At 48.5% G+C, this 12,741-nt stretch overlaps 1 protein-coding gene across 7 annotated transcripts in view; it reads left to right on the plus strand.

Moving 5' to 3' along the window:
* The first annotated feature begins 1,151 nt into the window (after window positions 1-1,151).
* Window positions 1,152-12,741, plus strand: part of LOC143277047 (uncharacterized) — a 22,364-nt gene continuing 10,774 nt past the window's right edge. For 4 of the 7 annotated variants that reach the window (XR_013053668.1, XR_013053667.1, XR_013053669.1 and 1 more), the window contains exons 1-5: window positions 1,154-1,561; window positions 3,820-3,932; window positions 9,942-10,104; window positions 11,843-12,049; window positions 12,645-12,741. The exon at window positions 12,645-12,741 is cut by the window's right edge and continues 194 nt beyond it. Coding sequence is in view for 4 of the 7 variants with exons in the window: in XM_076581775.1 (XP_076437890.1) it covers window positions 3,849-3,932; window positions 9,942-10,104; window positions 11,843-12,049; window positions 12,645-12,741 (551 nt within the window). In the remaining 3 variants the exon portion in view is untranslated. Of the gene's footprint in view, window positions 1,562-1,684; window positions 1,717-3,819; window positions 3,933-9,941; window positions 10,105-11,842; window positions 12,050-12,644 lie in introns of those variants that run through there. The other 3 variants (XM_076581778.1, XM_076581777.1, XM_076581776.1) reach the window with 3 other exon arrangements.

Here is a 12,741-nt window from a genome sequence, read left to right on the forward strand (position 1 = left end):
GAGGGAGAGAGGGAGAGAGAATGATAGACAAAGACAGAGAGACAGAGAGAGGGAGAGAGAATGATGACAAAGACAGAGAGAGGGAGAGAGAATGATGACAGACAGAGAGACAGAGAGGGAGAGAGAATGATGACAAAGACAGAGAGAGGGAGAGAGAATGATGATAAAGACAGAGAGACAGAGAGAGGGAGAAAGAATGATGACAAAGACAGAGAGACAGAGGGGGAGAGAGAGGGGTGACAGGGAGATAATTTGATATACTGATCACGAAACTTTGAACGGGTTACGTCTCTCCCTTTGTTCCACTGGCAGTACTCTCTCTCTGTCTCTGTCTCTGTGTCTCTCTCTGTCTCTGTCTCTCTCTCTCTCTCTGTCTCTCTCTCTCTCTCTCTCTCTCTCTCTCTTTCTCATTTACTGTATTTATATACATTAGTGTCATGAATGCATGTATCATGACTAAATATCTGTAAATGTTTGCTGTGTATTTGAGTGTATTTGGCGGAATGTCATATGTATTTCTATAACTTTTTCAGTGTCATATTGTGAATATTTTGATTTCGTATTTCTTTGCCCTGAGGGCTAGATGTAAGCACATGCATGCTTATTCCACTTCCCGCATAAAAAAGATTCGTTGGTTGGTTCGTTGGTTTGCTCTCTCTCTCTCTCTCTCTCTCTCTCTCTCTCTCTCTCTCTCTCTCTCTCTCTCTCTCTCTCTCTCTCAGAGACATTCCAGTAGTCTACCGAGTTCCAAAGATTCGAACCCAGAACACATTCATGCTATGGGCAAGAGAATTGTGGCGCACTGAGTCGTGGAGTCAGTGCCGGACTGCCGACGGTCAGCCGGTCCACCCTATCTCTCCACCCGTGGGGCTACGGCCACCCCTACCCAGGGTCAGACGAGGTGGAAAAACAAAAGAGTGTACCTACATACTATCGCTGTTTCACTTCCTCGTTTTCTGTTTCCTAACCTGTCGCAGTAACACACACACACACACACACACACACACACACACACACATTTTTCACGAGGTCATCAGTGTTTCTGGGCAAGACACACACACACACACACACACAACCAGTGTGACCTTTAACGCCAGTCACCCTACACACAAAATACCTCCGTCTTTCCAGCCGGGTTGTAAGTGGGACAGGGGGAGGTACACATAATGCACAAGCGAAACCCGCTTCAACAAGGTGACAGTGTACTACTGCCCTGTGACAGTGCTGACGATGGCTGACAATGTATAATTTCGGGCCCATGACAGTATTGACAATGACAATGTAATAACTCATGGTCTATGACTATGCTGATACTAACTCCTGGCCTGTGACAAAAGTGCACCGTTTTGTGGTATCAGTTTAGAGATATGTATTCTGTCAGTTCCTGTCCAAAGTGGATTTTCCCAGAACGTTTCTTTTCCTGACGAAGGGGTGAAGCCAGTAACCTGTGTTCCTGCTGAAAAAAAAACCTGTCAGACAGTGCTGGGTTTCCGCCAGTGGAGCGAATGTTCATTTCAAGGAGAGAGAAGTCAGGAGGCAAACTGGAACGACGAATTACCAGGTAAGATATCATGTGGCAGAGATCTTCCACAGCACAGCACAATGTGTCATGTCATGGCATTTGAACTACACATTACAAAGCAGGTTATCATATGGCAGAGATATTCCACAGCACAGTACATGTCTTGTCATGGCATTTAAACTACACATTACAAGGTAGGTTATCACTGATGTCGGTGGTGGAGGTGATCGTGAAGTGGAAGGTAAGTTTGATTGTCATGTGGTCACGACACGACTTGAACTGTACTGCTCTGTGAACTGAACTGTGAACTCTTAACGGTGTGATCTTGCCAAATGAATTGTCGTCATTTGTGTACGCCTTCCGGTTTGCTAGGTTCCCTTCATGTGTCCCTATCCTGTCTTTTTTTTTTTTCCTTCTCAAACATGACCTTGATCTTAATTTTGGCGGATAGCAGAAACAAGAACACACACACACAAACACACACACACACACACACACACACACACACACACACACACTCTGACACATACACACACTGCACACACACTGGCACTCACACACACACACACACACACACACACACACACTACCCCCCACCCCCACCCACCCTAAAACACACTGTTCCACTTGTCACCCAAACCACCAAACACCTCTGTGGAACGACAGTCTCAACACACCTTGTTGCTCTCGTTAGACCCAGACCCACGCAGCGTAAAGAAGGAATATATTCATAGCCCCGCCCACCCCACCCCACGCCCCACACGCACGCACCGTGGCACACACACATGTTGTCACCCAAACCAACAACACCGTTCTGAGGAATGACACATTCACAGTCTCAACGCACACTCTGTGTAACGCTAGACTCTCTACACTCTGTGTTACGTTAGACTCAAAGCCACAAGGTGTGAGACGGGAACGTTTAAATGTGAAGACCTAAAGCCACGCGGCCAAAGGAAGGAAAGTTTAAATGCTATTGTCTGGGCATTAAGCGTTAGGTGTTAATGACACAATGTTCCACCATAATGTTATCATCCAAAACACGTTCCACAGTCGGAAGTGGGTCGGAAACATTATCGATGACAGATACCTGCTTTAATTACGTTTTAATTACGTTTTCACCCGTGTTTTTCCTTTTCCGGCCAGTCCGCTGTGCATAGGATTGCCCTTTCCCCCAGCTGGACTGGAAAATCCAACCAAGAGTCAAGTCATTCGGAAGAGACGATGAACCGAGGTCCCGTGTGCAGCACGCACTTGGCGCACAGAGAAAGAACCCATGGCAACGAGAGTTGTCATCTGGTAAAATTCTGGAGAAGAAACCCATTATACGGGATTAGGTCAGAGAGGAAGAGAGTGATGCTGGACAGGGTAGGTGGGATGGGGTAGGGTAGAAAACGGTTGGTAGGATAAGGTTGGGTAGGGTAGGATAAGATTGGATAAGGTAGGATAAGGTTGGATAAGGTAGGATAAGATTGGATAAGGTAGGATAAGGTTGGATAAGGTAGGATAAGGTTGGATAGGGTAGGAGAAGATTGGGTAGGGTAGAGTAAGGTTGGATAGGGTAGGATAAGGTTGGATAAGGTAGGATAAGATTAGGTAGGGTAGGATAAGGTTGGATAGGGTAGGATAAGATTGGGTAGGGTAGGATAAGGTTGGATAGGGTAGGATAAGGTTGGATAAGGTAGGATAAGATTAGGTAGGGTAGGATAAGGTTGGATAGGGTAGGATAAGGTTGGATAAGGTAGGATAAGATTAGGTAGGGTAGGATAAGGTTGGATAGGGTAGGATAAGGTTGGATAAGGTAGGATAAGGTTTGACAGGGCAAAATAAGGTTGGATAGGGTAGGATAAGGTTGGACAGATCCTTTCCTTCTCACACCCCTCTTCCCCTTCCTACTCTCCTACTCCCCCTCCTCACCCTCCTACTCTTCCTACTCCCCCTCCTTCCTCCCCTCTCCTACTTTTCCTACTCCCCCTCCTTCCTCCCCTCTCCTACTTTTCCTGTTCTTCCTCCTTCTCCTCCTCCTGCCACTGCTACTGCTACTGCTGTTACCACCTTTACTGCTGCTGTTACCACTACCACTGCTGCTGTTACCACTACTACTGCTGCTGTTACCACCACTACTGCTGCTGTTACCACTACTACTGCTGCTGTTACCACCACTACTGCTGCTGTTACCACTACTACTGCTGCTACCACTGCTCTGACAAGTGGTGGTGGTGTACTGTGTGGCTGTTGTTATAGTCGTTGGTGTCGTGGTCGTGGTTTTGTTTTTCCATTTGTTTTGTGCTGGACAGTTGTGGCCCCTGACTGAAGAGGAGTCACCATGGAGACAAGGGGGACAATGCAGGAAGGGGGACTACTGGTGCTGATGACTCTGATGTCCGTTCTGCGTCCAGGAATGGTCCTGGTGAGCTCTCTCTCTCTCTCTCTCTCTCTCTCTCTCTCTCTCTCTCTCTCTCTCTCTCTCTGCGTCTCTCTCTGTCTCCGTTTCTCTGTCTCTCTCTGTCTGTCTCTATCTCTCTGTGTATGTGTCTGTGTGCGTGTCTCTCTCTGTCTGTCTGTCTCTCTCTGTGTCTCTGTCTCTGTCTGTCTGTCTGTCTGTCTGTCTGTCTGTCTGTCTGTCTGTCTCTCTCTCTCTCTCTCTGTGTGTGTGTGTGTGTGTGTGTGTGTGTGTGTGTGTGTGTGTGAAGTCTTTATCTTGGCGTGTCAGTGAACAACGTCATTCAGCGAAACAGCGATTTCCGGGGATATCAAATTAAGGGTCATGGATGGGCGTGCGCTGGGTTTGTTCTGATAACCTTTAGAAAAGTGCGTGCGTGTGTGTGTGTGTGTGTGTGTGTGTGTGTGTGTGTGTGTGTGTGTGTGTGTGTGTGTGTGAGAGAGAGAGAGAGAGAGAACTCCCCTAGAATGACGGAATGACCTTCTCGGGGAAAACTTGTACAAGTGGGAACTGACCTGCCCCCTTGACACGGATTTTACCTCCACCCGCCCTGCAATGACATGGTGGTGGAGAGTGGGGGGTGGGGGTCTCTGCACCGGGCATAGAATGACACCCCCCACCCCCACACCCCCGGCGTTAAATTGGCCCCAAAACAGGCGATGCAAGCAGAAGTCCCCCACCTTTCCTGTGAAGTTAGAAAGGAGAAGTGACGGGGTAAGTAGTGACGTCATGAAGGCTGACCCACAACGGACACCTGGGGTTTTCAGTGGGGTGTGGTGACGTCATGAAGGCTGACCCACAACGGACACCTGGGGTTTTCAGTGAGGTGTGGTGACGTCATGAAGGCTGACCCACAACGGACACCTGGGGTTTTCAGTGGGGTGTGGTGACGTCATGAAGGCTGACCCACAACGGACACCTGGGGTTTTCAGTGGGGTGTGGTGACGTCATGAAGGCTGACCCACAACGGACACCTGGGGTTTTCAGTGGGGTGTGGTGACGTCATGAGGCTGACCCACAACGGACACCTGGGGTTTTCAGTGTGGTGTGGTGACGTCATGAAGGCTGACCCACAACGGACACCTGGGGTTATCAGTGGGGTGTGGTGACGTCATGAAGGCTGACCCACAACGGACACCTGGGGTTTTCAGTGGGGTGTGGTGACGTCATGAAGGGTGACCCACAACGGACACCTGGGGTTTTCAGTGGGGTGTGGTGACGTCATGAAGGCTGACCCACAACGGACACCTGGGGTTTTCAGTGGGGTGTGGTGACGTCATGAGGCTGACCCACAACGGACACCTGGGGTTTTCAGTGTGGTGTGGTGACGTCATGAAGGCTGACCCACAACGGACACCTGGGGTTATCAGTGGGGTGTGGTGACGTCATGAAGGCTGACCCACAACGGACACCTGGGGTTTTCAGTGGGGTGTGGTGACGTCATGAAGGCTGACCCACAACGGACACCTGGGGTTTTCAGTGGGGTGTGGTGACGTCATGAAGGCTGACCCACAACGGACACCTGGGGTTATCAGTGGGGTGTGGTGACGTCATGAAGGCTGACCCACAACGGACACCTGGGGTTTTCAGTGGGGTGTGGTGACGTCATGAAGGCTGACCCACAACGGACACCTGGGGTTTTCAGTGGGGTGTGGTGACGTCATGAAGGCTGACCCACAACGGACACCTGGGGTTTTCAGTGGGGTGTGGTGACGTCATGAAGGCTGACCCACAACGGACACCTGGGGTTTTCAGTGGGGGTGTGGTGACGTCATGAAGGCTGACCCACAACGGACACCTGGGGTTTTCAGTGGGGTGTGGTGACGTCATGAAGGCTGACCCACAACGGACACCTGGGGTTTTCAGTGGGGGGTGGTGACGTCATGAAGGCTGACCCACAACGGATACCTGGGGTTTTCAGTGGGGTGTGGTGACGTCATGAGGCTGACCCACAACGGACACCTGGGGTTTTCAGTGTGGTGTGGTGACGTCATGAAGGCTGACCCACAACGGACACCTGGGGTTATCAGTGGGGTGTGGTGACGTCATGAAGGCTGACCCACAACGGACACCTGGGGTTTTCAGTGGGGTGTGGTGACGTCATGAAGGCTGACCCACAACGGACACCTGGGGTTTTCAGTGGGGTGTGGTGACGTCATGAAGGCTGACCCACAACGGACACCTGGGGTTATCAGTGGGGTGTGGTGACGTCATGAAGGCTGACCCACAACGGACACCTGGGGTTTTCAGTGGGGTGTGGTGACGTCATGAAGGCTGACCCACAACGGACACCTGGGGTTTTCAGTGGGGTGTGGTGACGTCATGAAGGCTGACCCACAACGGACACCTGGGGTTTTCAGTGGGGTGTGGTGACGTCATGAAGGCTGACCCACAACGGACACCTGGGGTTTTCAGTGGGGTGTGGTGACGTCATGAAGGCTGACCCACAACGGACACCTGGGGTTTTCAGTGGGGTGTGGTGACGTCATGAAGGCTGACCCACAACGGACACCTGGGGTTATCAGTGGGGTGTGGTGACGTCATGAAGGCTGACCCACAACGGACACCTGGGGTTTTCAGTGGGGTGTGGTGACGTCATGAAGGCTGACCCACAACGGACACCTGGGGTTTTCAGTGGGGTGTGGTGACGTCATGAAGGCTGACCCACAACGGACACCTGGGGTTATCAGTGGGGTGTGGTGACGTCATGAAGGCTGACCCACAACGGACACCTGGGGTTTTCAGTGGGGTGTGGTGACGTCATGAAGGCTGACCCACAACGGACACCTGGGGTTTTCAGTGGGGTGTGGTGACGTCATGAAGGCTGACCCACAACGGACACCTGGGGTTTTCAGTGGGGTGTGGTGACGTCATGAAGGCTGACCCACAACGGACACCTGGGGTTTTCAGTGGGGTGTGGTGACGTCATGAAGGCTGACCCACAACGGACACCTGGGGTTATCAGTGAGGTGTGGTGACGTCATGAAGGCTGACCCACAACGGACACCTGGGGTTTTCAGTGGGGTGTGGTGACGTCATGAAGGCTGACCCACAACGGACACCTGGGGTTTTCAGTGGGGTGTGGTGACGTCATGAAGGCTGACCCACAACGGACACCTGGGGTTTTCAGTGGGGTGTGGTGACGTCATGAAGGCTGACCCACAACGGACACCTGGGGTTTTCAGTGGGGTGTGGTGACGTCATGAAGGCTGACCCACAACGGACACCTGGGGTTTTCAGTGGGGTGTGGTGACGTCATGAAGGCTGACCCACAACGGACACCTGGGGTTTTCAGTGGGGTGTGGTGACGTCATGAAGGCTGACCCACAACGGACACTTGGGGTTTTCAGTGGGGTGTGGTGACGTCATGAAGGCTGACCCACAACGGACACTTGGGGTTTTCAGTGGGGTGTGGTGACGTCATGAAGGCTGACCCACAACGGACACCTGGGGTTTTCAGTGGGGTGTGGTGACGTCATGAAGGCTGACCCACAACGGACACCTGGGGTTATCAGTGGGGTGTGGTGACGTCATGAAGGCTGACCCACAACGGACACCTGGGGTTATCAGTGGGGTGTGGTGACGTCATGAAGGCTGACCCACAACGGACACCTGGGGTTTTCAGTGGGGTGTGGTGACGTCATGAAGGGTGACCCACAACGGACACCTGGGGTTTTCAGTGGGGTGTGGTGACGTCATGAAGGCTGACCCACAACGGACACCTGGGGTTTTCAGTGGGGTGTGGTGACGTCATGAAGGCTGACCCACAACGGACACCTGGGGTTTTCAGTGGGGTGTGGTGACGTCATGAAGGCTGACCCACAACGGACACCTGGGGTTTTCAGTGGGGTGTGGTGACGTCATGAAGGCTGACCCACAACGGACACCTGGGGTTTTCAGTGTGGTGTGGCGACGTCATGAAGGCTGACCCACAACGGACACCTGGGGTTTTCAGTGAGGTGTGGTGACGTCATGAAGGCTGACCCACAACGGACACCTGGGGTTTTCAGTGTTGTGTGGTGACGTCATGAAGGCTGACCCACAACGGACACCTGGAGTTTTCAGTGGGGTGTGGTGACGTCATGAAGGCTGACCCACAACGGACACCTGGGGTTTTCAGTGGGGTGTGGTGACGTCATGAAGGCTGACCCACAACGGACACCTGGGGTTTTCAGTGGGGTGTGGTGACGTCATGAAGGCTGACCTACAACGGACACCTGGGGTTTTCAGTGGGGTGTGGTGACGTCATGAAGGCTGACCCACAACGGACACCTGGGGTTTTCAGTGAGGTGTGGTGACGTCATGAAGGCTGACCCACAACGGACACCTGGGGTTTTCAGTGAGGTGTGGTGACGTCATGAAGGCTGACCCAGAACGGACACCTGGGGTTTTCAGTGGCTTGGGTCTTCTGCTTCTTCCTTTTTGGCTGCCTCTGGATCCCACATTCAGTCTAACACACCAGTACACGTTTCCGTGCATGACCGTTTTTACCGGCCCAGTCCGTCATGCTGGCATCCATATTACGTTTTCGGGAGGGGTGGGTGCATACCGGGTATGTTCTTGTTTCCATTATGCAGTGACCACCGAACGCTGACACAGATTGCGCTGGGATCTTTAACGTGCCTGTTTTAATCTTCCGCATGTCTGTACCCACCAAGGGCGTTCAGGCGCTAGTTGGTGAATCATGCAGACTGGACCTGGACTTGCCAAAACAGGAAGCCGGTGGTTTCCTAGCGGAGAATGGCGCCGGGGTGAAATCTAAGGGTGGTGGTGGTTTGAGGCCGTGACACCGGCGCTGTCTCGTCGACTGCCAAGCGTGTGACCTGAACTGTGACCTGAATTGTGTCGTATTCAGTCACCACAAAACACACCCACACACACACACACACACACACACACACATTGTGGGGTGGGGAGTGGGGTAGGGTTGGCGGGGGAAGGGAGTGAGAGACAAAGGGAAGTAAATGCCGACTAGCACCAACCAGTGTTAATTGTTGTCTCCCATGCACCATCATTTGTCGACAACATTACCCGCTTGCTCAAAAACAGAATAGAGTAGAATAGAATAAACGAAACGAAACGAAACGCAACGAAACGAAACGAAACTAAAGGTATACATTATATATAATATTATATAGTGTATATTTAAACACATATTTACACACATGTAGCGTCAGTTTCATCTCTCTCTCTCTCTCCCTCTCCCTCCCTCTCTCTTCCCCCCCTCTCGCTCTCTCCCTTTCTCTCCCCCCCTCTCTCTCTCCCCCTCTCTGTCTCCCTCTCTCTCGCTCCCCCCTCCCCCCCTCTCTCTCTCTATATATATATGTATATATAAAACAACGGGAAGTGTGTGTTTCTGTCCGAACCGATAAAGTGGATCGTATGTCTGTATCTCTTTCATTCCATCGCATCAAAAGAAAATTATTTTAATTTGTTAATTCTGAGCATTTGTACGCAGCTTTGGTCGTTCATGATTAATGCATGTGACTGGTTTTTTTCTTTCTCTCTCAAGGCTTCAGACATCACTGTATGAGAAACTACTACTCCTTTTACGACTACTGCTACCACTATTCTGCGTTTATATGGCGCAATCTCCTCATGTAAAGAAAGAAAAGATATGCATATATATCATACAATATCATGTGAACCATGTAACCTGGGTAGAGGTTAAAACACACACACACACACACACACACACACACACACACACACACACACACACAGAGGAGAATATGTACAGGGGAATCCCGAGCTATAGACTATATTTCGTAAAGCGTCATCGGGTAATCCCAGCTGTAGGCCATTCATTTCGAACGCGTCACTTGGGAACCCCCAGCTATTCTTAGAAGCCATCTTTTATGTATTTCTCGTGCCAGTGAGTGTTGCAGTCTAACTTGGCTGGCGGTGTTTTAATTACCTTTCAACCTTTAATACCAGTCCATAATCACAATGTCATCTTCTCCACTGACTTTGCAGGGCTGGCAAATGACGTGTCTGCAGCCTGCCGGAAATGCGCAGGGTTGCTGTTCCTGCGGTGGGGGTCCCGAGTCGCTGCTGTGTCTGACGTCATGTCCTGTCGGCCATTTTGAGAGCTCCGTGCGGAGCACCACAGACTGTCTCGTCACCCCCTCCACCCCGGGTATATCTAGGGCTGGGTGGGGGGAGGGGTGGGGGATCAGGAGGAGGGAGTGGGTGGAGAAGGGATGTGGGAAGAGATGTGTGTGTGTGTGTGTGTGTGTGTGTGTGTGTGTGTGTGTGTGTGTGTGTGTGAAACGTCAGTGTTGTTATGATGTAATATCTATATTCTTCAGTTTATACCATCATAATGACATTTGTTTCATTATAACGTAATATCTATATTTTTCAGTTGATACCATAATAAAAGCATCAGTGTCATTATAATGTAACAAACTATATTTTTCTGTTTCAGTTTTCATCTTGAAGACATCAGTGTCATTATAATGTACTATCAATGTTTCTCTGTTTAAACCACCATGAAGACTTCGGTATCATTATATTTGATACAAATATTTTTTTCAGTTTAAACCATCATAAAGACATCACTGTCATTATAATGTAACATCTGTATTTCTCAGTTTCAATTTTCAATAAAACCATCTTGAAGACGTCAGTGTCATTATAATGTAATATCAACGTTTTTTTTCTGTTTAAACAATCATGGAAACATCACTGTCATAATGTGACAAAAGTATTTTTTCAGTACAAACCATCATACATAAACAAAGACATTGTGATTGTATTCTATATCAATATTTTTCAGACATCATTGTGATTGTATTTTATATCAATATTTTTCTGTTTAAACCATCATGAAGAAATCACTGTCATTATAATGTGACATTAATATTTTTCAGTACAAACCATCATAAACAAAGACATCATTGTGATTGTATTTTATATCAACATTTTTTCAGTTTAAACCATCAAACACAAAGACACCAGTGTCACTGCAATGTACTATCAATGTTTTTCAGACACCAGTGTCACTGCAATGTACTATCAATGTTTTTCAAAGACACCAGTGTCACTGCAGTGTACTATCAATGTTTTTCAGACACCAGTGTCACTGCAATGTACTATCAATGTTTTTCAGACACCAGTGTCACTGCAATGTACTATCAATGTTTTTCAGAGACACCAGTGTCACTGCAGTGTACTATCAATGTTTTTCAGAGACACCAGTGTCACTGCAATGTACTATCAATGTTTTTCAGAGACACCAGTGTCACTGCAGTGTACTATCAATGTTTTTCAGAGACACCAGTGTCACTGCAGTGTACTATCAATGTTTTTCAGAGACACCAGTGTCACTGCAATGTACTATCAATGTTTTTCAAAGACACCAGTGTCACTGCAATGTACTATCAATGTTTTTCAGAGACACCAGTGTCACTGCAATGTACTATCAATGTTTTTCAGACACCAGTGTCACTGCAATGTACTATCAATGTTTTTCAGACACCAGTGTCACTGCAATGTACTATCAATGTTTTTCAGAGACACCAGTGTCACTGCAATGTACTATCAATGTTTTTCAGACACCAGTGTCACTGCAATGTACTATCAATGTTTTTCAGAGACACCAGTGTCACTGCAATGTACTATCAATGTTTTTCAGAGACACCAGTGTCACTGCAGTGTACTATCAATGTTTTTCAGACACCAGTGTCACTGCAGTGTACTATCAATGTTTTTCAGACACCAGTGTCACTGCAATGTACTATCAATGTTTTTCAGAGACACCAGTGTCACTGCAATGTACTATCAATGTTTTTCAGACACCAGTGTCACTGCAGTGTACTATCAATGTTTTTCAGACACCAGTGTCACTGCAGTGTACTATCAATGTTTTTCAGAGTGTCCTCGGGGCAGATTTGGCTGGAAGTGCAATCTGGAATGTAGATGCGAGTCGGGAAGCAATCCAGGATGTGACGTGAAGACAGGGAAATGTGAAGCAGGGTGCGACGTGAAGACAGGGAAATGTGAAGCAGGGTGCGACGTGAAGACAGGGAAATGTGAAGCAGGGTGTGAAGATGACAGATACGGACCACACTGCCTCTTTCGTAAGTTCTCTGACATTGTTAAAAAAAAGTTGTTTTTTTCTAGTAAAAGACTGTTGCTAACATTGTTATAAAACGTTCTTTCCAGGAAAAGACTGCTTTTAACATTGTTACAAAACGTTCTTTTCAGTAACAGACTTCTAACATCGTAACAAAACGTCCTTTTCAGTAACAGACTTCTAACATCGTTATAAAACGTTCTTTTCAGTAACAGACTTCTAACATCGTTATAAAACGTCCTTTTCAGTAACAGACTTCTAACATCGTTACAAAACGTCCTTTTCAGTAACAGACTTCTAACATTGTTACAAAACGTTCTTTTCAGTAACAGACTTCTAACATCGTAACAAAAACTGCTTCTAACATCATCATAAGACGTCCTTTCCAGTAAAAGACTGATTCTAACATCGTTATAAAACGTTCTTTTCAGAAAAAGACTGCTTCTGACATTGTTACAAAACGTCCTTTCTAGTGAAAGACTGCTTCTAACATGGATACAAAACGTTCTTTCCAGTGAAAGATTGCTTCTAACATCGTTACAAAACGTTCTTTCTAGTGAAAGACTGCTTCTAACATCGATACAAAACGTTCTTTCCAGTGAAAGACTGCCTCTATGACGTGTTTGGGAGGACGTACACAGGCACTCAGAACACAACGATGGCCGGACACACGTGCAAAACGTGGGAACGGGACTC

The sequence above is a fragment of the Babylonia areolata genome, chromosome 33 (assembly GCF_041734735.1).
Source record: "Babylonia areolata isolate BAREFJ2019XMU chromosome 33, ASM4173473v1, whole genome shotgun sequence".
NCBI lineage: Eukaryota > Metazoa > Mollusca > Gastropoda > Neogastropoda > Buccinidae > Babylonia > Babylonia areolata.